We start from the raw sequence: 25,387 nt of genomic DNA on the forward strand, positions 1-25,387 counted from the left end.
AGCTTAAAATTGAACTTGTGTCCATTTGTTTCCCTTAGTCAAGGGCACTTTTTTTTTCTTGTTTTGGTGAAACTAGACAGACCCTTGACTGTGTGAGTCATGACTTATTAAACGACTATGATTGGTCATGCTTCTCATTTGCGCTGGAGAAAATACAGTTTACTGTCTATTTTTGCATTCGTTGTACCTGACATGCCTGGCATTACCAATCCAAACACATTGTAGTTTTTAATTGCCGCTCTTTTCCAAATTTAGTCCTGATCAGTATTTTTATGTGCCTCTTTTACTTTGAGTGAGAATAGCTAAGTCTGACTGACTCTTTTATTACTATAGAAGGATGGTGCTGTGTTCGAACGTGACTTTTTGAATAGCGGGCTGGTATGTTACCCAGCTGACTTAGTCTCTGGCGTGGAGCTTATCTCTTTACCAATGTACAGTACAGTAAATATTCTCTAGTGCGGACTCGTGTTTGCGCTGTCCAATTTGTCCTGATAACAGAAATTCCTCATTTGGGAAATGAGCATGGTACATGTCCTTTATGAACCTGCAAGTATGTTGACAAAATGCACATGTAACAACACAATCAATAAAATACAAAAATATACTCTCCAAAAACTGTTTATATAACAAAAACTGCAATACAGGTGTATCCAAAAAAAAATCACAACAGTAAAATACGTACAGTATTTTAATGTTTATTTTTTTTCTGTCTTGGGAAAAAAATGTGTCTATTTTGGATTGTTTTGTTGGATGCATTCTTTGGTTTATGACAATGTTTGCCTGCGTGTCATACAGTTTTCTTGCTAGTTGCAAGTAACTGTCCCGTTGATCACCGATGTCTGGTAATTCTTGTGCATACTGATGGATTTGTTGCCATTTGCATTGCTTCCTCGCTGGATGGTGGCTTGTCATCAGGAGTTGAATCGATGCCTTGTTTTTTAAAGTTTCGTAGATTTGCGTCTTTCCGACTCCAAGTGTCTGCTGGATGCTTTTAACTTAGTGTCCAGCCTTGCTCAAACTGTCGAATGGGTGCTGCTTTTAAGCTCGTGCCGCGTTCTACAGGACGTTTAGTGAATAAAGTTAAAATCATTCACAATTACAGTAAAACGCACGCCAATAAAAAACTCACTTACACGTCGTCGTTTCGAATCTGATGATCGAAAAACGCGAAGTGAAAATGTGTCTCAGCGTCGTCGTTCCGTAGCATCGGGTGGGCGTTGCGTGTATTTAAGCTCCCGCGGCATGATGTTTCAATCCGGGTTACGGGTAGTGGAATTTCCGCTTACGTAAGTTCCGGTAACATGTAATATCATAGTCAAAATGTTAATGCACAGGTTTTTGTTCCGGGTGAAGGAAATTCCTTTTCTTAGAATTCCGGGTATGGGAATATTTACTTGTTAGAGGAATCTATGAGCAAAATTGTATCATGTTTAAAGTTTCATTTAATTTGGGAACATCTAAACATTTGGGTGCATATCCAGCACCCCCAAATACTTGTACACAAAGGTGCCGGCCACATGGCCGGAGGACGGTTGAAGTCCACAATTAGCACGTCAATGCAGGTGGGCGATCACAGGGGAGAGGGCGAAACTCAATCACAAAAGGGAAATGAATAATTCGGGAACCACGGTTGAACAACAAAAGACGAGTTGAGAACACCCGTCGCGCCCAGGCGACATTGGCCATCCGCAAAGTCTGCAACATGTTAATTCGATGTAGACCAGACAGAAAAGGCGCCAACGTACTGGTGGTTCAAGTTTAAAAAACAGGTAACCAATCACCACCGAGGGGCCGGACCGGGGGTGCGGCATGCAAATATCGGGGGCAGTGGTTTTCTTGTATTTTGCATATGTTCCAATAAATGTCGAACTTGTGGAGGGCGGGACTCTGAGTGTGATCGCAGAGCAACTAAACCGTCGTTCGCTCTCAGAGAGCCGCTTCTGCCGATATTGAAGACAATTTTCCTGTGTGCCGAGTCATTTCTTTAACTTTGTCCGAGAAAATCTCTGACATTACTGTATTGTCAAAAATAAGAATCCTGACCTAAACCAACAAGTCCTGGATTTGAGATCTTAAGTTGACACCTGGGGGACTGTTTCCATGACTCGCTGAACATTCGGCAAACATCGCTCAAACAATGAAACCGTGTCCTGTTGTCCCGATTGCAATGTCCATTTACTTCATGTACAGCACTTTGTATACAGCATGGTTGTTTTAAAGTGCTCTATAAATACAGTTGAGTTGAGTAAGGTGGTCGGTGCCTGTTATGGCGGCAACCCCAGAACTCGCTGGTGGACACTGACAGGAAGGGATGCCGTCAAACTGAAGGAGTCCTATCAGGCCTTTATGGCCTGTGGGATTCCAAAGCAGCTGATGGGTAGCGGCTGGCCAAGCAGAACGCAGCTTCAGCGGTCACCAAGGCAAAAACCTTGGCATGGCAAGAGTTCGGTGAGGCCATGGAAGCCGACTTCCGGACAGCTTTGAGGATATTCTGGTCCACCGATGTCTCAAAATGGGTAAGCAGTGCACCATTAACACTGTTTACAGTGGAGATGGGGCGCTGATGACCTCGACTCGGGACATTCTGAGTCGGGGCGCAGAATACTTCGAAGACGTCCTCAACTCCACCAACATGCCTTCCTTAGAGGAAGCACAGTCAGGGTACTCTGAGGTGGGCTCTCTTGTCTCTGCGGTTGAAGTCACCGACGTGGTTAAAAAGCTCCTTGGTGGCAAAGCCCCAGGGGTGGATGAGATCTACCTGGAGTTCCTCAAGGTTTTGGACGTTGTGGGGCTGTCCTGGTTGACACGCCTCTGCAACATTGCATGGTCATCGGGGAGGGTGACTCTGGATTAGCAGACCGGGGTGGTGGTCCCTCTTTTTAAGAAGGGAGGACTGGAGGGTGTGTTCTGACTACAGAGAGATCACACTCCTCAGCCTCCCTGGTCAGGTCTATTTAGGTGTGCTAGAGAGGAGGGTCCATCAGGAAGTCGAGTCTCAGATTCGGGAGGAGCAATGTGATTTTTGTCACGGCCGTGGAACAGTGGACCAGCTTTACACCCTGAGCAGTCTCGTCAAGGGTACATTGAAGCTCGCCAAATCAGTCTACATGTGCTTTGTGGACTTGGAGAAGGCTTTTGACCGGGTTATGCGGGGAGTTCTGTGGAGGGTGCTTTGGGGTTATGGGGTACGGAACCCCCTGACATGGGCTGTTGGGTCCCTATACCAGCGATGTCAGAGTTTGGTATGCATTGTCGGCAGTAAGTTGGAATCGTTTCCATTGAGGGTTGGTCTGCACCAAGGCTGTCCTTTGTCACCGATTCTGTTCATAACCTTTGTGGACAAAATTTCTAGGCACAGCCGAGGCATTGAGGGGGTTGGTTCTTGAGATCGTGTTGCCTACTTCAAGTTCTCTGACAGATTCTATTTAAGTGATTCCTGATTGCTCATCAGGTTTGGGTGTAGCTTGTGAAATTGAACTCACCTTTCCCAAATTTGTGGTTAGTCACCGTGACTTTATGAGTTAATAAAGGGATGGGGTGCAATTAGTTTTTTCATAGAGGATTAGAAAGGGTTTTTTTTTGGTGCCTTGATAGATTGAATTGTCATTTGAAAACTGCATTTTGTATTTCCTTGGATTGTCTCTGAGTGATATTAAAATTGGTTTGATGATTTGAAACCTTTGTGTTATACATATGAAAAAAAAAAATTCTGGAGGGGGGGTGGAATACTTTTTCACACCACTGTACATGCGACTTCCAAATGTGACTTACTTCTACCTCTGCACCATACTCACATTCCATTAATGACCCCATCAGGGTTTAGCATCGGGATGATCTTGAAGACAAATGTCTCTCTCAATGCCTGGGCTATTGGATCACGACTGCAGAGAAACTCGAGGGTGCCTTTCATTCCCCAGCTGGCATTGGATTCACCGGGGTGAACACGACTTGTCAGCACAATGCAGGGGCGGTTACCTAAAGAAGAGACATTGATAGTGTCTAGATTTTTTTTTCTCCATTTACTCTACAATCGCAAAATGATTGACAGTAACATTGCTTGTAAAAGAATACGAAGAAAGATTATATAACCACTGATTTTGAAACGTGCTTCACCGGCACACTCAAACACAGGGGGATTCGGCAAAGTCAGCTTTATTGTCAAAATCTTCACATGTGCTAGGCATAAAATGTAATATAAATTACATAGGTTCAGGGGATTGGGTTTGTCACTCAATAACTTTCATTACGTTGGTCTGGCTGAGCTGCTGATGATCCCTTATGGGTGTGTTTTGAGTCGTTGTCCCTTTCCTTTTCAGGATAAGAAAAACAATTACCGGTACCGCTTATTATTCTGATGGAGTCTAATTGATCCTGGTTTGTCGGTATGTGATAATAGGGGCTGACCCAACATACAGTAATTGCAAAACAAAACCACGTCGTTCTGATTCAGTATACTCTGGCTCGAATTTACTTTTTGAGGTCCACGTTGTCAGGTTGTGAGGCCAAACTGCCCATGAGTGAGGTGTGGATGATAAAAGATGTATAAATGATGTAGCAGGAGTGCCATCTCAAATGAGGCGATGGTGATGTGATAGATTGATTTTGAAATAAATTAAATTGATGAATGGGTTAACTCCCAGAAATAGGTCGTTCATCCAATTTGAATTTGGAATCGAATGTAATGTAATTTCATATTTGAACGCGAGGGCGCGCCACACCCATCTTATTATTACAAGTCCACACAAACCAATGCATATGTTATAGATCAGAGGTGGGCAAACTACGGCCCGGGGGCCGGATCTGGGCTGTTGGTCTTTTTAATCCGCCCCACCGAAGGTTGGTACACAATTAAGGTTCGATGTGAATGATTGCATTCATTTCATTTGGACTTGTAATGACTGGCATTTCAACGCCAGGTGGCACAGTTACTTGAAGTCGCAGAGCACAGGGAAGGGAGGGGGAGATGAAGAGAGAGGGAGAGAGATCGAGGGAGAAATCTTATCTACCACCTGCAGAAACAGAAATTCCCGAACCCGGTAAAAAAAAAAAAAACACATGTATTATACTTTCTACTACTATATTACATTCATTCATTCATTCTCCGATCCGCTTATCCTCACAAGGGTCACGGGTGGGTGCTGGAGCCTATCCTAGCCGTCTTTGGGCAGTAGGCGGGGGACCCCCTGAACCGGTTGCCAGCCAATCGCAGGGCACACAGAGACGAACAACCAACCGCACTCACACTCACACCTTGGGACAATTTTGAGTGTTCAATCAGCCTGCCATGCATGTTTTTGGAATGTGGGAGGAAACCGGAGTATCCGGAGAAAACCCACGTAGGCCTGGGGAGGCTGGAGCGGGAATTGAACCCGGTACCTCTGCACTTTGAGGTCGGAGTGCAAACCACTGGACCACCGGGCCGCCTACTATATTACATCTATACTATAGATTGATATGCTATAAAGGCATGTGATATTAGGAAAAAAAAAAAATATATATATACACACATACATACATAAATGTATGTATATATATTTATTAGAGCTGTCAAACAATAAACATATTTAATCTAATTAAAAATGCAACTGTCATAATTAATTCAAATTCGCTAAAAATTAATCGTGATTACTCACGCAATTTTTATGATTTCTGAATTTCCTTTTAAATTTTTTTGTCCTATTTTCCCATTTTCATGCTCTCATCAACATGGAATCATGAATCAGTTTTCTATGTGCAAAATGCAAATATTTACTGAAATAACAATTTCGATTTTCAATTTTACATGAACATTTTTCACTTGGAGCAGTTATTCATACAAAATCTCTCACACAAAATTACTGTCTATCAATAACAGTGGAAAAAAGTATTTTGTCACACAACAGCTTCTTGAACAGCTCTTTTTATGGAATCAAAATTTTGTTGTTCTACTTCTTCCTTTCATAACTTTGCTGCTGTGAATTGGGATTTCTCCATTGCGAGACTAATAAAGGTTTTCTTATCTTAAAACAGAGCAATATAATATTATAAAGTGCACATCTAAGGTAAACTAGTACTCAGCCTATAGTGGATTTAAGCCATGGTTGCATACTTCGTTTTTCTCAAGTATGCTTTGAACACAGCAGTCAGGCTATGTTGATTCTGTTGGTCCTTCTTGCTCGGAAGTCTCTCTACGGTTTTGTGTAGACATCATTTTGGATGACTACACTTGGTTAGATGACAACAATGGAGACGTTTTATATTCAGTGTGTTCACTAGGTCGCTACTACTGCACCGCTGAACTCTCGAGGTCCCTCAGCGCACCGTCGCTGTCAGACAAACACAGAGAAGCTCCACCCGCTTTATTTATAAGGCCACGGAAAACTAACCTTCCACACAAAATAATTCCAAACAAGTAACAATCGCGTCAGTTTCAGCTTGAGTCGAGCTGTGGACAATGTTGACAGGCTTGCATGCAGTAGCCATACATTTAGCTATGGCTTCAGCAAATTTGTTCTTCATTGTGTTATCCATTTTCTTCGATTTGAAATTATCCATAGCTGTCTGTCTGAGACGAGGGGGCGGAGTACTCACGTCAGCTGTGTGCTTGGCCATTGAGTGGTATTTCAGATTCGACGTGCTGTGATGATAGCTAAGTTTACGACTGCAAAACATACAGGTAACTTTGGTCTTGTCAGTGGAACAATCTGGCAACTTTTTAAAAGTAAACTTTCCATTCATAAACTCTTAAAGTATCCGTTTTCGATTTCTTGCGCTGCTGTGGCTGGCAAAACAAACGTACGTGGACATGTGCAGGGCGCTTGTTGTTTTGTGTCTGGTTTATTTATAGAGCAACGTCTGTGACGTCTGCCGCGTTAATCTCGCGAGAAAAAATTTTATCCCGTTAAAATTCATTTAAATTAATGCCAATAAAAACGCGCTAAACTGACAGCTCTAATATCTATCTATCGATCGATCGATCGATCGATCGATAGATAGATATGTGTGAATATAAAATAATTTGTTATGCTATGGAATATACAAAAAGGGTTATGGGTGTTAATGCTGATTGGCTTGCAGTAGAAGAAGTATTGTGATGTTGCTTAACTGCTATGTATTATGATGGCTTGATTAATGGAATTGATGCTTTACTATTAGTTTTACATATGTACTCAGCAACTGCCTCATATTTATTATAATTTGATGTGTTCTATGCCCATGTTCATGTTGGTCTCACGAATATGAAACATGTTTGGATTTTATCCAGTGTTTGGCCTGTGTGAAGCTGATGTAGTGATATGTATGTAATTGGAAATGATGGTTGACTCTGTGGAAGATTTAAAATACAAAGAATCTCACTATTATCCAAGTGACAGTTGTAACGAAGGGACACGGTGCCTTCTGTAGGGCAAATGTTGCCTGTGAATTCCCATTACGTAATTGTCAACCATTACATGACCCATGGTGGAGGAATTTTTCTCCATTACATTGTTGGAATGTTCGAGATGCCCCAAGGTTATATAAGGCAGCTGCCTTTTGGCTCAGGGATCTCTTCTCACTAAACGGGAGAAGCAGATGAATGATGAAGACGCACGACACACGAAGAATCGTTATACGTTGAAATAATTTTTTTTTTTTAATTTTTTTTAATTTTGGCAAATTAATGTTTTTAAACAAATAATTGAGCCAATTGTTAAAAATATTTTATTTGGGGGGGCCGATACTCTGTCTTTCGATAGGAAACAGGTCTTTATCTTCCATAATCAGTGGGGGTTCGCTTCAGAGGTGAGTAGTCAAAAATTACTTCAGTAAGAAATAAGAATTTATTGAAAGCAAACCTACTTAAATCCTAGCTCGTAAGGCAGTTCTAATTTAAAATAGATTTTTAGGGCATCAACATCAATCAAACAAAAATATAATATAGGAATACACACATTTAAGATATTGGCCCCAAAATATCATTTCACCGAAAACAACAAAATTACATTGTGATGTTTTTTTCCCCCTGTTCTTCAGTTACCTGGTGATGTCCGGGGGGCTGAGTCTCCTGTTGCACACCTTTTGGCTGTTATGATTAGCAGGGACAGTGTCAGATTGTTTGTGCATTGCTCGCACCCATAGCCGGTATTATTCACTTGTGTTTACGGTCTGCAGTACTTTTTGAGTTGTGTGTTTCCTGTCAGTACATTCTGTTGTTGTGACTGTTGTTTCTATCTTGTGCTAGATTGATTCAGTCTCCTTCGTTATGTTGAGTTCCCAGCGGCGTCCTTCTGCAGAGGCCACGTCCATTGCATTGCATTTAGATTGGTCCTAGTATTTTTTGTCAACATCGGTTTTGCTTCGACCTTCTGTCGACGTCAAGTTTGCACTTTTTGTGTTTGAATCATTTTCTTGTGTGTTCCATGCTTGTTTTTTCTTTTTTTCACTTTTTATTGTGAACGTCTCACTGCCTTCATGCTATTATTCAAATTGTTCTCAACTGCTACTGAGCTATTGTCTGCTTTTAGGGTCCATAATTCATTTTTGACAATGTGTGACATCGAGCAAATACAGGCAAAAATGAAAACAAAATAATAACAATTAAAAAAAAAAAAAAATAATATATATATATATATATATATATATAGTACTCACGCAGCTGATGAATGTCTTTATAGCTCTTGCTGGGAGGACAAGCAGTGATGGTGACAAATGGGCAGGCGTTTCCAGCAAGAGTAGGACAAAGAATCTGCTCCCGGAAAAAGACCTTCCTGGGATCAACTGATCTATGCAGTAAACGCAGATGAGCCTGATGAACATAATAGGAATGTAGAAGTGGTAATTATCAATCATGGTTATTGGTTGTTGGACAAATGTGATACTGCTGTGAATCTTACAATAAGCATATGCCATTCATATTTTGAAATAATGGCAAAATACAGCAGTGCATAGAAAAAACTTTTCAATGAAAGGAAATCAAAACAAATGCCAAGTTGACATATTTGATAATAATGTTCCGACACAAAGATTCACTTACCCTTAGAGCGGAGTATGTGTAAGGGTAATGGTATGCTAGGTAACAGACATCTTCACTGTATTTGAAGGTAATGGTGAATGTCAGTGTATAAAATGTTGTTCCCTGACTGCCACGCACGGGACAGAAGTAGTTTCTGTGGGATAAAATGAAGAAAAATGAATGAGGCCATGTGCTGAAATGAATTGTCTCATCTATTTGCATGAAGAATTTATCTAAAATTCTTGAAGGCAAATCATGCCGGTTGGGGCCTGATCTCTATATCACCATCTACTGTTTGTTCTTCTCGATGTTCGTATTGTAATAAAATTAGAAGAATTGATCATGAATTTGGAGGTTCGACTCTATCTGGAGCAATTTGCAATGGCCTACTTAAAAGAGGGGACAAAGTAAAACACATATTGTTAATAATTACTGAATCATCTCGGGTTTTTTCCAGCACAATCCATGTAATATTTGTGGTAAACTGTGTAGTCCAGTCTTACCTGAAATAACAAATTTCTGTACCAGACCTGCACCAATGGGGCCTACCATTAATTGCATCCCGGACTGAGTAAAGCACTGGCTGCATTCCTGTCGTACACAAATGCACAGAAACAATTCAGGGGGGAAAGAAAACAAAATTTCTGCTAAATGCAACAACAAAAAAGCCAGCATTCCAAGTTAAGGAGACAAAGTTTGTCGAAATTTGACTCACTGAAAATGATGCGTTATGCTCGAACAGGGGTGGCCAACCCGTGGCTCACGAGCCGCATGCTGGCTCGATGCGGCTCCCGGACTTTCAAATGACAAGCGTCGAAAACGCGTCAGCGGTGGCGCTGCCATTCAAACAACGGCGCTAAATACACAGAACTTACTTCGTCAGTCTATCACCAATCCCGTTACTTGATTGACATACAGGGCAACCAATCAGATGACAACTGAATCACCACTCATGCGCAAACAACAGTGCTCAGCGCTAAACGCTAAAGTAATCAGCGAATTACTTCAGATTTTAACACAGGGGTGCCCAATATGTCAATTGCGATCGACCGGGAGCCAGGGGACTGGTCCCAAGTCGAGCGCGAGCGTTGGGAGGAGGAAATGGGGGGGGGGGGGGGACTTTGTGTGTCTGTGTGTTTCGATTTCGTTCATGTTCGCTGACGTTCCGGCTGTCGCTCATCTCTGCGTCACTGTTCCCTCTAAGCGTGGTTTGTGAGCAAATGCGCACTGCCCCCTGCGTGTCTGCGCACAAAATATCTGAGCTGCGCACAAAGTAAAAATCCAACCAGTATTGAAAATAAAATAAATGCATAATTTATTCTGTATTATGCAACATGTGATTGGCTGTTCGTTATTTGACGCGATTCGCTCACGCATTTACGTCATGCCATTGTCACTGTAGAAAGGTTTACTCTGTAAAACGTGTTGCGAAGCTAAAGTAGCAAGCGAGTTTTCGGAGGGAAAAGTGTGGAGCGAATGGAAACTGGACGACCTCAAGCGTCACATTCAGCACAAAAGTCATTTGAATGCAGTAAAAATTGTACAACGAGGCAAGATGGGAATGGGGATCGGTACGTTATTGGCAGAGAGCGCCAAAGACCGAGAGAAGAGTAACGAGCTGTCCATTGTAAACAAATCCAACCCGGAGCAAGTCAAAAATCCTCATCGACAATGTTGTACGAGCTATCAAAATGAATGCATCAATGCTGTCAGTACAACAAATTCACGACCACATGGCAAAGTATGTGAGTATACTAGACAGTTGGCGAAGTACAAACTATGCTTTTGAATTTGTGGATTCAATCAATGCAATAGTACCGAGTGAGACAATGTACAGTGTTATAGTAGATGAGAGCACAGACACAACGGTGCACAAAATGCTCGTCTTGTACATTAAATACAGAGAGAAAAATAGTTTCAATCATAAAACTGTTTGGTGTGATAGTCTAGCTGACAACATGCACTGCTCAGGATATCGTGCAGGCAATAACTCAGTTTTACTCCAAGCATGAAGTGGACGTACAGAAAATGGTTATGCGAACCTCCGATGGTGCCTCAGTAAGGACACTGTCACGTTGCAGTTCATGGCAGTTCATACTTTGCCATAATTTATGCAAACCATTGTTAAAACAGCTATGTTAATGTGCTACACTGGTTCATGACTTTTGAGTTTTTCACTGAAAGCGGACAAACACACTTAATAAAGAAGTAACTGACAGAAACTATTGCCATAATTTCATTGTTTGAATTAAAACATGCAACTTGAATGTATATGATGCATATGATACTGCGTGACCACAATTTGCATGGCGCATGTTGCTCACAGTGGTCAATGGGACCGCTTAGGGTGATTGTGTGTTCGCTCAGACACAAAAAAAATTAGAGGGAACATTGCTCAGCGTGCGTGCGTATGCGCACGTGTGCGTGGTTGGGCACCCATGTGTGTGCATGCATGCGTGTGTATGCTAGCACGTGCGCAATCGGGTCGATAGCTTCAAAAGTCGATCTTCGGTCAAATATGTAGCAAGTAACCACTGAAGCTCGTGTGTGTGCGTGCGTGTGTGTGTGTGTGTGTGTGTGTGTGTGTGTGTGTGTGTGTGTGTGTGCGCGCGCGTGCGTGCGTGCGGTGCGTGCGTGTGTGTGTGTGTGATGAGGCTCTTTGCCATAACACAGTAAAAAAAAATTCGCTCTTAGTCTCTGACTGGTTGGCCACCCCTGTGCTAGAATCAACGTCAACTGAGCTGTGTTAAAAAACTTACAAATGTTAATCTCCCACCTTTTACTGCACAAAAAGAACAGTGAGTGGACAAGTGAATATTGACTGACTTCAGTCAGAACCTCCAGGAATCATAACATATCAACATTAAAGAAGACCACAGATTAAGTCACTAAGAACAGTAGTGAAATTTTTATTTCAAACCAAATATAATAGACAGTAGTTATTTGGTCGTGAAATCAAAGTAATTTGTGAACTTTTAAAATGTCACACTCGCGACCAATTTTCAAATCGGAAAAGAAAACAATGAAAGAATCTTCTGGGCCCCAAAACTAACTTTCTTAAAGGGAAAGTCCAGTCAAACGTGTTTCTTAACAATACCTGTAATGTGTTCTATGCGCCCACACTCATCTCAAATTGTCATTCTAATCAGTATTGTGTTTGTGGAATATTAATGAAGGAGGGAAAGCTGTCTGTTTTCCCACTTGCTGTCGACTGAAAATGACATCATAGTGCCTAGGGGCTCAGTTTACGAACGTCACAGCACAGCCTGTTTTCTGCATGTGGGCATGTAAACATCCCCAAATTGAGTGAGATTCTGCGGTTAAATAGTCCTTTTACATGTCTGCATAGTGACCATCCTGAATTTCCTCACAAGAGTAATGTCTAAGGAGAATCTGTGCAGAAACCAACACACCTGACTCAAAGGATCAGCTCATCAGCAAGCCCTGCCCTTGTGGATCGGAATTGCCCACCCTGCCATATCTATGGCAATTGTCAAACATTGCATAGTCACTGACATGTATTTTTGTTGCTGTCCAAGGAACATACTTTGGTTACGGGTGGCTTTGCAGTTTTTGTTTCCTCGTGTCATGACCGTGAACCTAAATAAATGAATGACTGCCTAATAATATACATACACAACAGATGGATGAATCACTATTTTTTAAATAACCGACGTGTGACTGTCGTTGTAGTACGTCGTGTGATTTCTTTAAGATTTTATCCATACTATGTCGGGCAAAAGAAGAATTTGTACAAACGAATATGTACAACATGGATTCTCATGTGATCGGAGTGAGTGTCCTCTCTGCATGATTTGCAACAGCAAGTTGACCAACTCTAGTCTCGCACCGGCAAAACTAAAGAGACACTTCTTGAAGCTTCATGGAGATGGGGAATACAAGAACACAACACTTGCTGAATTCAAGATGAAGAGAGCCAAATTCGATGAAAGGGCCACTCTGCCTGCTCTTGGATTTGTACCTGTTAGCAAACTGATTCTCACAGCATCGTACAAAGTTTCTTATCTGATCGCAAAGCAGGGCAAGTCACGCACCATTGGTGAAACACTCGTGAAACCAGCTGCGTTAAAGATGGCGAATCTGATTCTCGGAACAGCGGCCGAAGGTAAATTATCCCAAATTCCCCTTTCAAATGACACCGTCAGTGACAGAATAGAAGACATCTCGGCTCAAGTAGTCGCGGATCGGATTTCAAGCCCGGCAAAAATCAGCCTTCAACTCGACGAAACCACAAGCATTTCCAATCTAAGCCAGCTTGCTGTTTTTGTGCGCTATGTGAAAAATGGCATGATAAAAGAAGATTTTTTATTTTGTAAGCCTCTTACAACAATAACAACGGCAGCCGATGTGAGGAAGCTTGTGGGTGACTTCTTCAGAGTCAACAATCTTTCATGGGATATGGTCTCTGCAGTATGTACGGATGGAGCTCCAGTCATGATGGGAAGAAAGTCTGGTTTTGGTGCGCTAATCAAGGCCGATGCACTACGCATCATTGTGATGGTTGTATTCTGCACAGGTATGCTTTGGCAAGAAAAAACCTTGCCTGCAAAAATGGCAAAAGTATTAAAAACTGGTGGTGGAATGTGTGAACTATGTGCAAAAAAGTACTCTAAGGCACCGCATCTTCAGTGAGCTGTGTCAAGAAATGGGCTTTGAATTTGAGGTACTTCTGCTCCATTCTAATATACTGTGGTTATCCTGGGGGCAGGTGCTGAATTGTGTTTTTGCCATGTGTGTGGAATTAGCCCTGTTTTTGCAAGAGCACCAACATCGTCGTGCAGATTGCTTCAATATTCCTGAGTTCATTCTCATTTTAGCGTACATGGCTGATATATTGGCAGCTCTCAAACATCTCAATCAGGGTGATGGAGTCAATATCATGGAAGCGGAAGAACACCTGAAGGCTTTTCAAAAAAAGCTACCAATATGGAAACGATGAACGGAGAACAATAACTGTAAACTTCCCTCTTCTGGATGACTGTGTAAGTAAGATCGCAGATGTGTCAAGAATCGGAGATATTTCTGTATCCACGGAACTGAAGCAAACAATTGCCACACACCTAGATGAGTTTGCAAAGTCTCTCGACGGATATTTGCCGACAAGAGAATCATATCTAGCATAAGTGAGACAGCCATTCACGTTTGCTGTTGAGACAGCCGACGTCAATGATGAATTCCTTGACGAAATCATTGAAATTCAGCAGAGCCAGGTTCAACAGCAAATCTTCAGAACAACAATGCTCTCAGCATTTTGGTGTCGACAAATGAACAAGTATCCAGTTATTGCTAAGAAAACCCAGAATTTTTTTGGAACCATTTGTTACAACATATCTTTGTGAGCAATCCTTTTCGAGGATGCTGGACATAAAAATGAAGAAAAGAAACAGACTTTGCTGTGAAAATGACATGAGAGTGGCACTTGCCAAGGTGAAGCCATGCATATCTGAACTGGTCTCTCAAAGGCAACAGCAGAAGTCACACTGATTTGCAGGTATGTAATTTTGTTGTTGAGTTTATGCATTGTGTTGGTTTTGTTCTTTGAACAAGGTGATGTTCATGCACGGCTCATTTTGTATACCAGTAAAAACATATATATGTCTCGAATTTGAAAAAAATCATTTTGTTTTTCACTAAAGAGGGGTTCGGTGAATGGGGCATATGAAACTGTGGGGGCTCAGTACCTCCAACAAGGTTAAGAACCACTGCTTTAAAGTCTTATATTTTCTCCAATATGGATGGGTCGTGTAATCTGTGCACCGAGTTCCAAAATCTGTGAATGTTGCTGTGGTACTTGGACGTGCGCTTCGCTTGACTGTCCGACATTAAGCGTACAGGCTGCTGATAAAGAAGCAAGGCGGACGCAACTGAGGACGGCATGCGGACGTTAAACGAAGTGTGGGCGTGAAAGACGACACTAAAGCCACACCCACCAGTCGGTGGATATAATGCTGGTACGTGGATTGGGGAAAACAGCTTCGGACCCCCAAAATGGCACCATACATACACACGTCTTCGAAGCACAATTTAAAATCCATGCGACCAGTTACGGAGGAACATGGCAAACGTGCACGAGTGGAGGAAACAGGAGAACACGCTTCACCAAGTCAAGAAGACAAAGCTTCCGCGGAAATAAGGCAAGGCGGCCCGAGTTAGAAGACCAACTCAAGCAATGGATTCAAGGTCAGAGAAGAAAAAGGAGAAGCGTCAAAGTGAAGTTGCGAGCACCGTGACTACGATGAATGACAAATTGAGAAAACAGCTTTACAAAGACTGAAGGCAATGCCGGGCGAGTTAGGCCAAGATCTGTGAATGGATTGTGGATGCTTGGGCTCACATGTCTGGCTGCACTGATTTTCGAGCTTTTGAAAAAGCATGCATCATTTCTGAGGAGCCGCACAGAAACAAGACTGACTCGGACAATGACGAGAGGGAACCTGGTGTGTTCGATGGAGAACTTGCCCAACTGTTCATTTTGGATGCAGAAGATGAGGACTTTGATGGATTTGTAGATGCGGATTGATCAAAAAAGCATGTGAGATAGTATTAAATACTTCAATAAAGTACTACCCAACTTAGTTTTGCTTCTGCTGCCTTTTTTAAAAACCAATGCTAGCTTAGTTAGCCACCATATTGTGTAAGCTAGCGAACGTTTTACCATGCCAGCGTCCATTAATGCTTATGAATGTGTTAAATGCAGAAATACCACCCATAACTGACAATGGGCTCTTAATGCGCTGCGCCTTGTGTTAAAAGTGAAAATTGTCATACCTGACAAACTGAAGAATCAGGTCAATGGTTACTATGCAGATGCATCACAATTCTTATCCATGGATGGATTGTGTCCACCAAAACAAGAATTGATTCATCTCCGAATGACACGCCACACATGAAGTAAAATTCAAATAGATAAATGTTTTCCATCTCTATTTTCATTCACCTGTTTTTTGTTTGAAGATGGAGAAAAAAATTATCAAGAACTGAAGTAATTTTTTGGGGAGCCAAACTAAAATTCTCGTAATTTTTTTCTGTTGTTTTCAATCTGCTGGGTGCAGTTTGACAGATACTCATCACTATGAGTCAGTGTTTGCATCACAACTGTACTCACCATAGTTGAACTGGCTGTTGCTCTTCTCACAGTTGATGATGTTGAAACGGTAGGGAACATCAGGCACCATGTTACTGACTTCAAAATAAAACCATTGAGTGTGCTGGGAACAGTTGGCGTCTGCATTCAATATTAGGTCATATTCATATCTACAGAGCGAAAGAGATCAAGTCACCACAAATAATTGAAATGTCAGGAATAAAACCATTACTATTTCCAATAATCATGTGAATTAAATAAAAATAAAAGAGTACCCACACAAACCACTACATTTTGCAGACAAACAGATGACACAAGCATGCCTTTTTAAATCTATGTACACGTCATTATACTAATCGATTCCTGGCTAGTCCGACCATCCTGCCACACTGTAGGCCACCAGAAGTCTAACTCGTCACACATCTGGTTAAAATGGGTTGTGTCATGAAGTGCATTGAGCATTAAAATTGTTCTAGACAGACCATGACACTGACTTGCTCTGGTGACCCTACACGAGATAAACTCACAGTCAACAACTATCACAGATTTTTATCCCATAAGGGCAAATTCAATCTGCCCTGTATGTGAAGAAGCTCTTGATTTCTGGTTGTCTTTATTTTCGACCATCTGTTTTAACATCACATGTGGACTAATTGTGTCACTCTATATGACTATATTTCATTACAATAAGCTACAATGATGTACAAGCAGAGGCCACAAGGTATCAGACTTTTAATTTTACTTTGGACAAATCAGAAATGGCAGACAGTGGAAAAAGGAAGAGAGTGAAATTTGGCTTCTTTATCTTGAAAAGGACAAGCAGATAGACATCGATGTTGGTAATTATTGTCCTTGTTTTAAGATTGACATGCATGTAATGTACTATGTTTGGGAATACAACTACAGCGGAACCTCAAGTTGCGAATGCCCCTATTTATAAACTCAAGTTACATGCAATTTTTTTTGTTGAAAATATGTCTCTCTTAACGTATGTGTTTTGTTACGCGCACTGCCTACAATCGGTAGGAGGGGGTAGTTCATCCAGAATCCATCTGTTTAGACAAAATTCCAAGTATCAATGACGACCTTTGCCAAGTATTCAGTAAAGATCGCGTGCAATCATTGCCTCTGCACTGATGATTGTGCCAGAGATTTACTTTTGAATGCGCCACTGCCAAGTTCTTGACTCTACCAAGTATCTCAACCTGAACAGGAGGCTTAATTCATCCATCCAAGTCACCCATAGGAACCAAATTTTTCTTGACAGAGAAGAAGGGTAAATCGTTACGCCCTTGCATGGATTACTAATGACATTAGAATTAAGAATAAATACCCACTTCCCTGACTGGACTCTGCCTTTGCACCACTACAGTCAGCGACCATATTCTCCAAATTAGATCTCCACAGCGCTAATCATTTCATCAGGATTCGAGAAGGGGATGGGTGGAAAACAGCCTTTAAAATACCGTTGGGTCACTTTGAATATCGAGTCATGCCATTTGGGTTAACCTACGCTCTCGCCATTTTTCAGAAGTTGATTTGCGATGTTTTGAGAGATTTATTGAATATATTTTGTTTTGTGTACCTGGATGACATTTTGGTTTTTTTTCACAGACACTCAAAAAACACCAACACCATGTCAGAATGTTCTTCCAATGTCTTTTCGGGAGCCGTTTGTCAAGGTCGAAAAGTGTGAATTTCATGTACAGACTGTTAAATTTCCTGGGTTCATCATTGAGAAGAGTTTAAGCAGTGGTGCAATGACCTACACCCACTACCAGACAACAATTACAATGTTTTTTGGGGTTCGCCAACTTCTACCTCCACTTTATGCAGAATTACAGCAAAAAAGCACTGCCCTTAACCCGTCTAATTTCAGTCAAAGTCCCATTTAAAGTCGAAGTATTGAATTTGTAGTTAATAGTGGTCTAATGGTGACGTGAATATTTAAGAAATAGTTTTTGTTTGTTTCTGTGTTTCTGAAAAAGTAAAAAATACTCCACTTTAAAGTATGAGTGTTGCCGGAGTAGTCCGCCCATCCAGTCTCGTCGACTGTCAAACCCAAATGTTTACAGACAACAGTACAGTAAACATTAAAGGAACTAGTCTGACTGATTCCTTTTTTTTTGGGGGGGGGGGTATTAAAAATAATGATTAATACTTGAAGGTTAAATCTCTTCATTGATCAATCAATCAGTTTGAATGCCCATTTCAAGCAGGCATACCGTATTTTCCACACGAAAAGGTACACTGGATGATGAGGCGCACCTTCAATGAATGGGCTATTTTGTAATTTGTTCCATATATTGGATGCACTGGATTATAAAACGCAATCTCCAATGCATCCACTAGAATCTAGTGGAACCTGACTAGATGAAGCTACGCTCCTTCCGTTTGACTCGAGAGGTGTTCATGACCGCCTCTGAAAAATGTAAATTAACGATTACTTCAATGAAACTCCGAAAATTGAAAATAATGCATTAAAAGAGAAAATCAAGCGAGGAAATTACAAAATAAATTCTATAGCCCCGCCCAACAGAATTTATTTTGTGCGTTTTAAAAAAACATCACCACAGCTGTTTTTAGGAGCTACAAGAAAACCATATTTAATAAAGCAGTGACACAGTTCACTGAACCAACAGCAAGTTATACGATTGCAAGCATGTCTCCAGCAAGGAGCCATTTTGGGGTCAACAGATTACCGTAATGACAATCCACAAGACGCACCGGATTTTAAGGCGCACCGTGAGCTTTTAAGAAAATGGAAGACTTTTCGGTGTGCCTTATAGTGTGGAAAATACGGTACTCTATTTTGTTCTGAAGTCACATCTTGTGAGGGCAGTCTGATGAGATTGTGAGACTGTCATGATTAGTGATACTAACGTTTGAACTTGATTGTTCTTTTTTGTTTTTTTTTTGTTTTTGTCCCCACCAACCATCACAAACGTGGGCATACCTGCGAACCTGAATAGCCTTTCTGAGGTTGCCACATTCAAAACTGGAGAAGAATCTCAAGGAGTCTGGGTTGTCTGCTGGAAACTGTAAACTAAGGGAAAGAAAATAATGCAGTTTTTTTCAACTAAGAGGGTAACAACAAATTGTCATTTTAAATGTCATATACAAAGACATATGTTTTGTAGAAAAAAATAAAACTGCTGCTTTTTTGTATCCATGTATTGTTAACACTACCTGTCATCTTCCAAATCAAAGACCACTTGGTTGATGATATCAGTTTTCAAGAAACGTTGGATATCTTCAAGCACTTTCTGTCTGTCAAAACAAGAATGGAAAGCCATGCAATGAATTGACGATTAAGAAATAACATCAACTCACACCTTAAATATTTGCTTTACAATACAGCCGGCTAATAAGTAATAAGATAAGCACATTTGGTATCAGACAGTATACAGCAGGCCTGGGTAAAGTATGACTGGGGGCCACTTCCAGCCTCTCCACAGTCTGTGAGCAGCCCTAGCCACATTCATCTTTACTTTACTTAATACTCACATCAACCTCTGAAAATATAATGATCGTCCAGTTATTAGGGATTTTAGGGTGTTTTCTTCTTCATTGAGGTGCTCACTACACAGCTTATGTCACTTCACGAGAGAAACATGTCGCCCATAAAATACAAAACACATGACATGTCTTGCAACATTACAAACTTTGAAAAATGTGCAGTGCTGTCGCATGCAGACATTGACGTAATCATCGCGTATACGCCCTCCTACCGAAATTTATTTTGAGGAGCACCGTAATTGGCTGTTGCAGAGAAGAATGGCCATCAATCAAACAAAAAATAACATCACTGTTTCTTTACATTTTTCATGTCTTGGTGTTGTGCAAGTCAACATTTGCATTTCACAACACAAAAATAATTACTATGACACAATAAAATAATAATGACTGAAAACTTTACTTTTAGTTATCTTGGTGGGCGGGCACAGAGAGACAAACAACACAGCCAGCTCTCTTAACCATCTGGATTAATCGTTGGTGAAACGGGTGTCCGTACATACTTTGTTATGCTCATTGACTGTACACTGTACATACTTAACCCTGTGAGGGATGATTAAAGGGACGGATGAAAACCCTCTTCAGTCATTGTTTAATCTGTCCTTTTAAAAAAAAAAAAAAAATTCTCGTCCTTCGACCATTCCGTCCCAGGGACGGAATGCCCATCTCTGTGTTAATTATGTAGCATCAGTCATCTAGTGGAAGAGCTTTTAATTGTTCTGCATGTTACTATACATGGTTGGCAGCTCGCACAAGAAACACAAAGCGTTTCCATATACATACAGTCAAGGGAGTCCACTCAAGCAAATCCACTGTATTCAACAAACACACCCGCTAAAGGCAGGGCGTGTTTCTGTCAGTCATCAGCAGAACAGGCGTCCATTGGTGATAGACCGACAGGTCCGTCGGCACTTGACCTGGTTAGTGACGATTACACTGATGGACAAATCCCCACTTCTGTCACTGCTTAGTCCATCATTTTTTAAAAGTTTATCGTCATTTGTTAGCAAATCATGCATTTGTCGATGACAGACTGACAGACCTCCAGTCTGTACAGAATGTCGACCTCTGCTGATTTGTCGACCAGTTGCAATATATAAACTATACTTAGGACTGTATGTATTTGTTATTCTTTTGTATTCAAAATACTTTTCTTGACTGTTTTATATAAAAATGTTCATGTTGTGAGTCAGCGTACCTCTGGATGTTGGGCGTGCGTGGAGCCATGGGTTCATTTTCTCGTGGTGGGACCTGACCCCAAAAATCAGGGAAAGCAAGGGTGCTGAACCCTGGGACAGATTTGGTTTTGATGGCTGCAGCACGATACATACTGGGTTCATGGTAAGGGATGGCAAGACCATGTATGTCGATTAAATTGCCTATCATGGGAGAGTTATACGAGTTTCCAATTCCCTCATTTTTATCCTGCTCATCATTCTTCAGACCTGAGTTGGCTTCTCCCCTAGGATCACAAAAACAATTGTCAATTAACAGTGGTTACAATAAAACAGAAAAAAACATGTTGTGAGCAAATCACATTGGAAGTCATGGAGGAATCTTATTATTTACATTTTTCTTCATGTTTTTGAACAGTTCCCAGATGCACTGATAGAATGTCTGTTCCATGCATTTGTCAACATACCCCAAGGCTAAAGAATCAGTGTGCAATTTCAGCCCGATCTTTCTAGTTTTGCTGGAATCCCTGACTCCAGCAAAACGAATGATTTCTCAATCAACCAAGGCAAAAGGTACAGATCAACTGTGCATTCATTGACTATTCAAAACCTTCAAAAGTAAAAACATATTTATAAGATGGGTTCAGTTCGGCAAATAATAGTCCTTAAAGGGATACTTTACTAATTTTGGCACTTTCAGCGGCAAAAATTTCATATTTTGTCGATAATAGATTTGATAAGAGTCGCTGATGGTGTAGGGGTAACAATAACAATAATGATAATAATAATAATAATAATATATTTATTTTGAAAGCACTTTTCATCGTACTCAAAGACACTTGACATGAGTTTAAAACACGGGATAAAAATGTACACTTTAAAGCCAAGCATACATGATTTAAAACAAACACATTTAGATGAAGAAAAACAAAGCACAAATGGGTAAAAGAGATTACAAGGTGTTGGAAGCATTGCGGAACAGGTGAGTTTTACACTCGCCTTGTATTTTGTATGGGCAGCATGGGATCAAAATTTAAAATGTGTTGAAATCATTTTATTTTTCATTTCAACAGGGTATACTGTATTATCTAATTCTCAAAGAGAAGGAGTTATTTCCTTACTTTTAAAACCCTGATGCATATGATAAAGATCCACTGTACTTATAATAGTAGCTACCATTGATCCTCCTCTGTTGTGACACCCATATTCTTTCGGAATACATTGCTTTAAGAATTAGGAAAATACTAAGTTGTATTACAAATAATGATCAAGCTAGTTTTATTCAGGCTAGATTTACCCACCTCATTCCTGAGGCTTCTTATGTGTGCGACATCCGGTAAGAGATTTCCGGTAAGAATTTTGCTACACAAACAGGTTATGTTTCACAGAGCGGTTTATTTGAACTTTTTTGTTGTTGTTGTTGTTTTTGGTTTTTTTACACCCCCTTTTCTAAGCGCCCCTAAAAAATATCTTTCATGACTTGGGGAACTTAGTGTTAGTGGTTGTACGAACAAGCAGAAGTTGAATCTGTGAATACAAGAGCAATGTTTTGAACAAGAGCAATATTTTGAACTATGGTTATCCAGAGAAGATGGAGGTATGTTGTTGTGATAAACGCAAGTTTCCAGCACCTTTGCGGGGGTTGAGGATCACAGAAAATCTAGTCTGAGAGTCATTGTTTGAAAAGAGCATCAGTTCCTGTGCTCCTTTTTATTTTGTAGACAAAGAGCGTGGTGCCGCAACACGCACGTTGAACTTTCTGCTATTGTGCTTGCATTGCAGAGAACATTCGCTGTGTACCAAGTGCCACAAGAACATCACAAGAACATATTTTGGAATTTATGGACCCGAAGCGTTTTTGTCAGTAAGCTGTAGTGAGCACCGATGGCGAGGAAAACATTACGCTGATAAAATTCCACATATTGGGGCCGAACGTTCTCATACTTGCAGCGGGCAGTTCGAGGTGACATAAGTAGAGATGTGCATGTAAGCTTTGAAAACTGATCAGATTTTAATGACATTGAACGATAAGGAGCTTGTTTGCATTAAGCAGCACAGTCATGTGGTTACCATGCAGTGAGAATTCGCCAGTTTGGTCGGCTCCTACATTATCATTAAGATAAATAAGAGTGTGTCCGACCTGTTTTCACAAAACAAAACCACATTTATTACTGTGTCGGTACTGATGTGCCTCAGAGTTTTTGAGATTGCTCGCTGCCTCACCGTCTGAAAAGAACAGAGTTCGGAAAGTCGTTCAACTTCTTTTAATTTACTGTATTTGGAACAGTACATTGACAAGATTAAAATTTAGATTTATATTTAAATCATTTGTATGAAAATGGCTCACTGAATTAAAAAAAATCTTCAAGTGATTTTTGATTCTTTAAAGACTTCCTCGGTTGTCAAAATTTTGTCTATCAAAACATGGCTGATCATTCAACAAACAATAGCAAACAATCTGAGTACAACAGGAAGTGGGACACTTGCTTTCGCGAGACAGCGATATCATTTAGAATATTTGTGCTTTTCAAGACTACTTTTAAGCTGCACCCATTGGTATGGTATTATGTTTTGTTATTATTTCTTTACAACTGTTATTTCTTTTGTCAGCGGAATTGTTAGAATGATGATTTTAAGACATTGATGGTGATGATGATGATAGTCATGGCAATGCTTGTGTTGATGAAAGGGTGATTGATGTGGGTGGATGGGTGTGTTCTGTTGGGAAATGTGTTTAAAACCTGTGTTTTCTGTTCAAAATGTGTTTTCTTTTATGAATATGCAGAATCACTGAAATTTAAAAAAACAGCATGCCTAGTTGAGGACATTCCTTGGATGAGTGACTGATTGTATATACTGTACTGACTGACTGTACATATTGTACTCAGTGTACTGTATGGCCCTTACCAAGGGAGAAGTTTAATCATCCACATGTATAGAAAAGATATCCATTTATTCTTTGAGGTGATCATTAGTCAGAAACCACAAAGAACAAATATGAATGACTTCCAGCTTACCTTGTCTCTCCAGTCTTGTGTCCAACTTCAGATTTGGTGTTGAGGATACCAGTATGACTGTAGAAATCTTTTACCTTTAATGGGCAAGCAGCTACATAGTGGACACACAAAATGTCGGTTGGACATGTAAGAACATTTTCAGGTAATTAATATTTGGTCATTAAAATGCATTTTCTACAACATTTTGTCTAAATATGACTAGTTACGGTATTTATGATTTCCAGTATCTATGCAATGGAAAAGTCAACAAATTGAAATCACATTATTGAAACAATATGTAACATATTTCACAATTTGTACACAAGCTGCAATACTTAATGATAACTACAACATGATTTACATTTAAATTTAGAGCCTGAAAATGAAACCGTTGCACAATTTCTGTGCAACTTCTGTATGAGTTGGTCAAAACAAAAATGATATCAGTGGACTGTTGCCTGCTTCACCAATTTTTTCAGAGGTCATTTTGACACCTTCAGGCAGACCAAAACATGACTTTGCCACCTGCTTGCTGATGGCACCTTGTTGGAAAATGCTAACGATGTCACTGTGCTTGGCTCATATATCTGTAAAAGCACCTCAAGAAATGCCTAACCTCATCAGTCATGAAATCCACGAAGCTTCGAATGCCCCTCCATTTTGTAGCCTGACATTTGTCAGTGATTAAACAATTCAAGGATTTCTCAGCCGATGGCTGAAACACATTTTCATTATTTTACACGATTTGCAGGTCGTGAGGATAAGTGGTTCAGATAACGGATGGATGGATGGGTAAATGGAATGTACTTTCAAAACAGGGTTTTCATGATACTCTAGAAAGCCATGAAATGACGCCCAAGTTAGGCCACTGGCACCCCAAGCAGCTGGATGGCTAATTGCTTTGTGACAAAAATCGGCTGAGTATGGCCAAAAACAATCGAGCCTAACTCTTGTATATTCGAGCAGTTGGCAGCGAAAGAATTTTAACGGTACAAGCACCTCACCTCCCACCTACCTTTTTAGCAGCTTGCTTTGCCTCTGTATATTACATTAATTCTGTAACTCCCTGAATCTGCCATTTTTTTGGTTGCTATTGTGTGCCATATACAGTACTCTAATCACAGCCTCACCTGATTTGGTTTGATCGGGTGTTCCTTTCTCTGTCCGAGAGAGAATCTCCGCAGTTTGTTTTTCCCCCCTGAAGGGGTGGAGGTGCAAATGGTTGCAATGTCCAGTTTCGTCATCAGATGAAGATGATGATGAACTCTCTTGTGAACTGAAATCCAGCTCCTCCTGTGAGACACAGATGTTCGCTGTTTTGTGACAGGTGTTACATGAAGAGAGATAAAAACTTTTGGCTCTGTTGGTCACAATGACTGGAATTGCTAAAACATATTCAATGTCAGAATGCCTAAATGATTGCTTCTATGTTTTATGATTGCTTGCAAACATACTGAGTGTATGTATGTTTGTGTGTGTGCCCTGTGATAGGCTGGAAACCGGTTCAGGGTGTCCCGCGCCCTGCCCGAAGACGGCTGGGATAGGTTCCAGCCACACACCCCACCCCCGGCCTCCCCGCGACCCTTGTGAGGATAAAGCGGATCAGAAAATGGATGGATGGATA

At 40.7% G+C, this 25,387-nt stretch overlaps 1 protein-coding gene across 2 annotated transcripts in view; it reads right to left on the bottom strand.

Moving 5' to 3' along the window:
- Positions 1-25,387, bottom strand: part of agbl1 (AGBL carboxypeptidase 1) — an 83,731-nt gene that overhangs the window by 20,182 nt on the left and 38,162 nt on the right. For both annotated transcript variants that reach the window (XM_019865261.1, XM_019865262.1), the window contains exons 11-20: positions 24,894-25,056; positions 23,785-23,875; positions 20,791-21,054; positions 19,266-19,346; positions 19,033-19,122; positions 16,098-16,246; positions 9,475-9,562; positions 8,993-9,125; positions 8,611-8,764; positions 3,795-3,975 (exon numbers count right to left, since the gene is read on the bottom strand). In XM_019865261.1, the coding sequence (XP_019720820.1) occupies positions 3,795-3,975; positions 8,611-8,764; positions 8,993-9,125; positions 9,475-9,562; positions 16,098-16,246; positions 19,033-19,122; positions 19,266-19,346; positions 20,791-21,054; positions 23,785-23,875; positions 24,894-25,056 (1,394 nt within the window). The remainder of the gene's footprint in view (positions 1-3,794; positions 3,976-8,610; positions 8,765-8,992; positions 9,126-9,474; positions 9,563-16,097; positions 16,247-19,032; positions 19,123-19,265; positions 19,347-20,790; positions 21,055-23,784; positions 23,876-24,893; positions 25,057-25,387) is intronic.

Source organism: Hippocampus comes, unplaced genomic scaffold (genome assembly GCF_001891065.2).
Source record: "Hippocampus comes isolate QL1 unplaced genomic scaffold, H_comes_QL1_v1.1 scaffold180, whole genome shotgun sequence".
NCBI classification, from domain to species: Eukaryota; Metazoa; Chordata; class Actinopteri; order Syngnathiformes; family Syngnathidae; genus Hippocampus; species Hippocampus comes.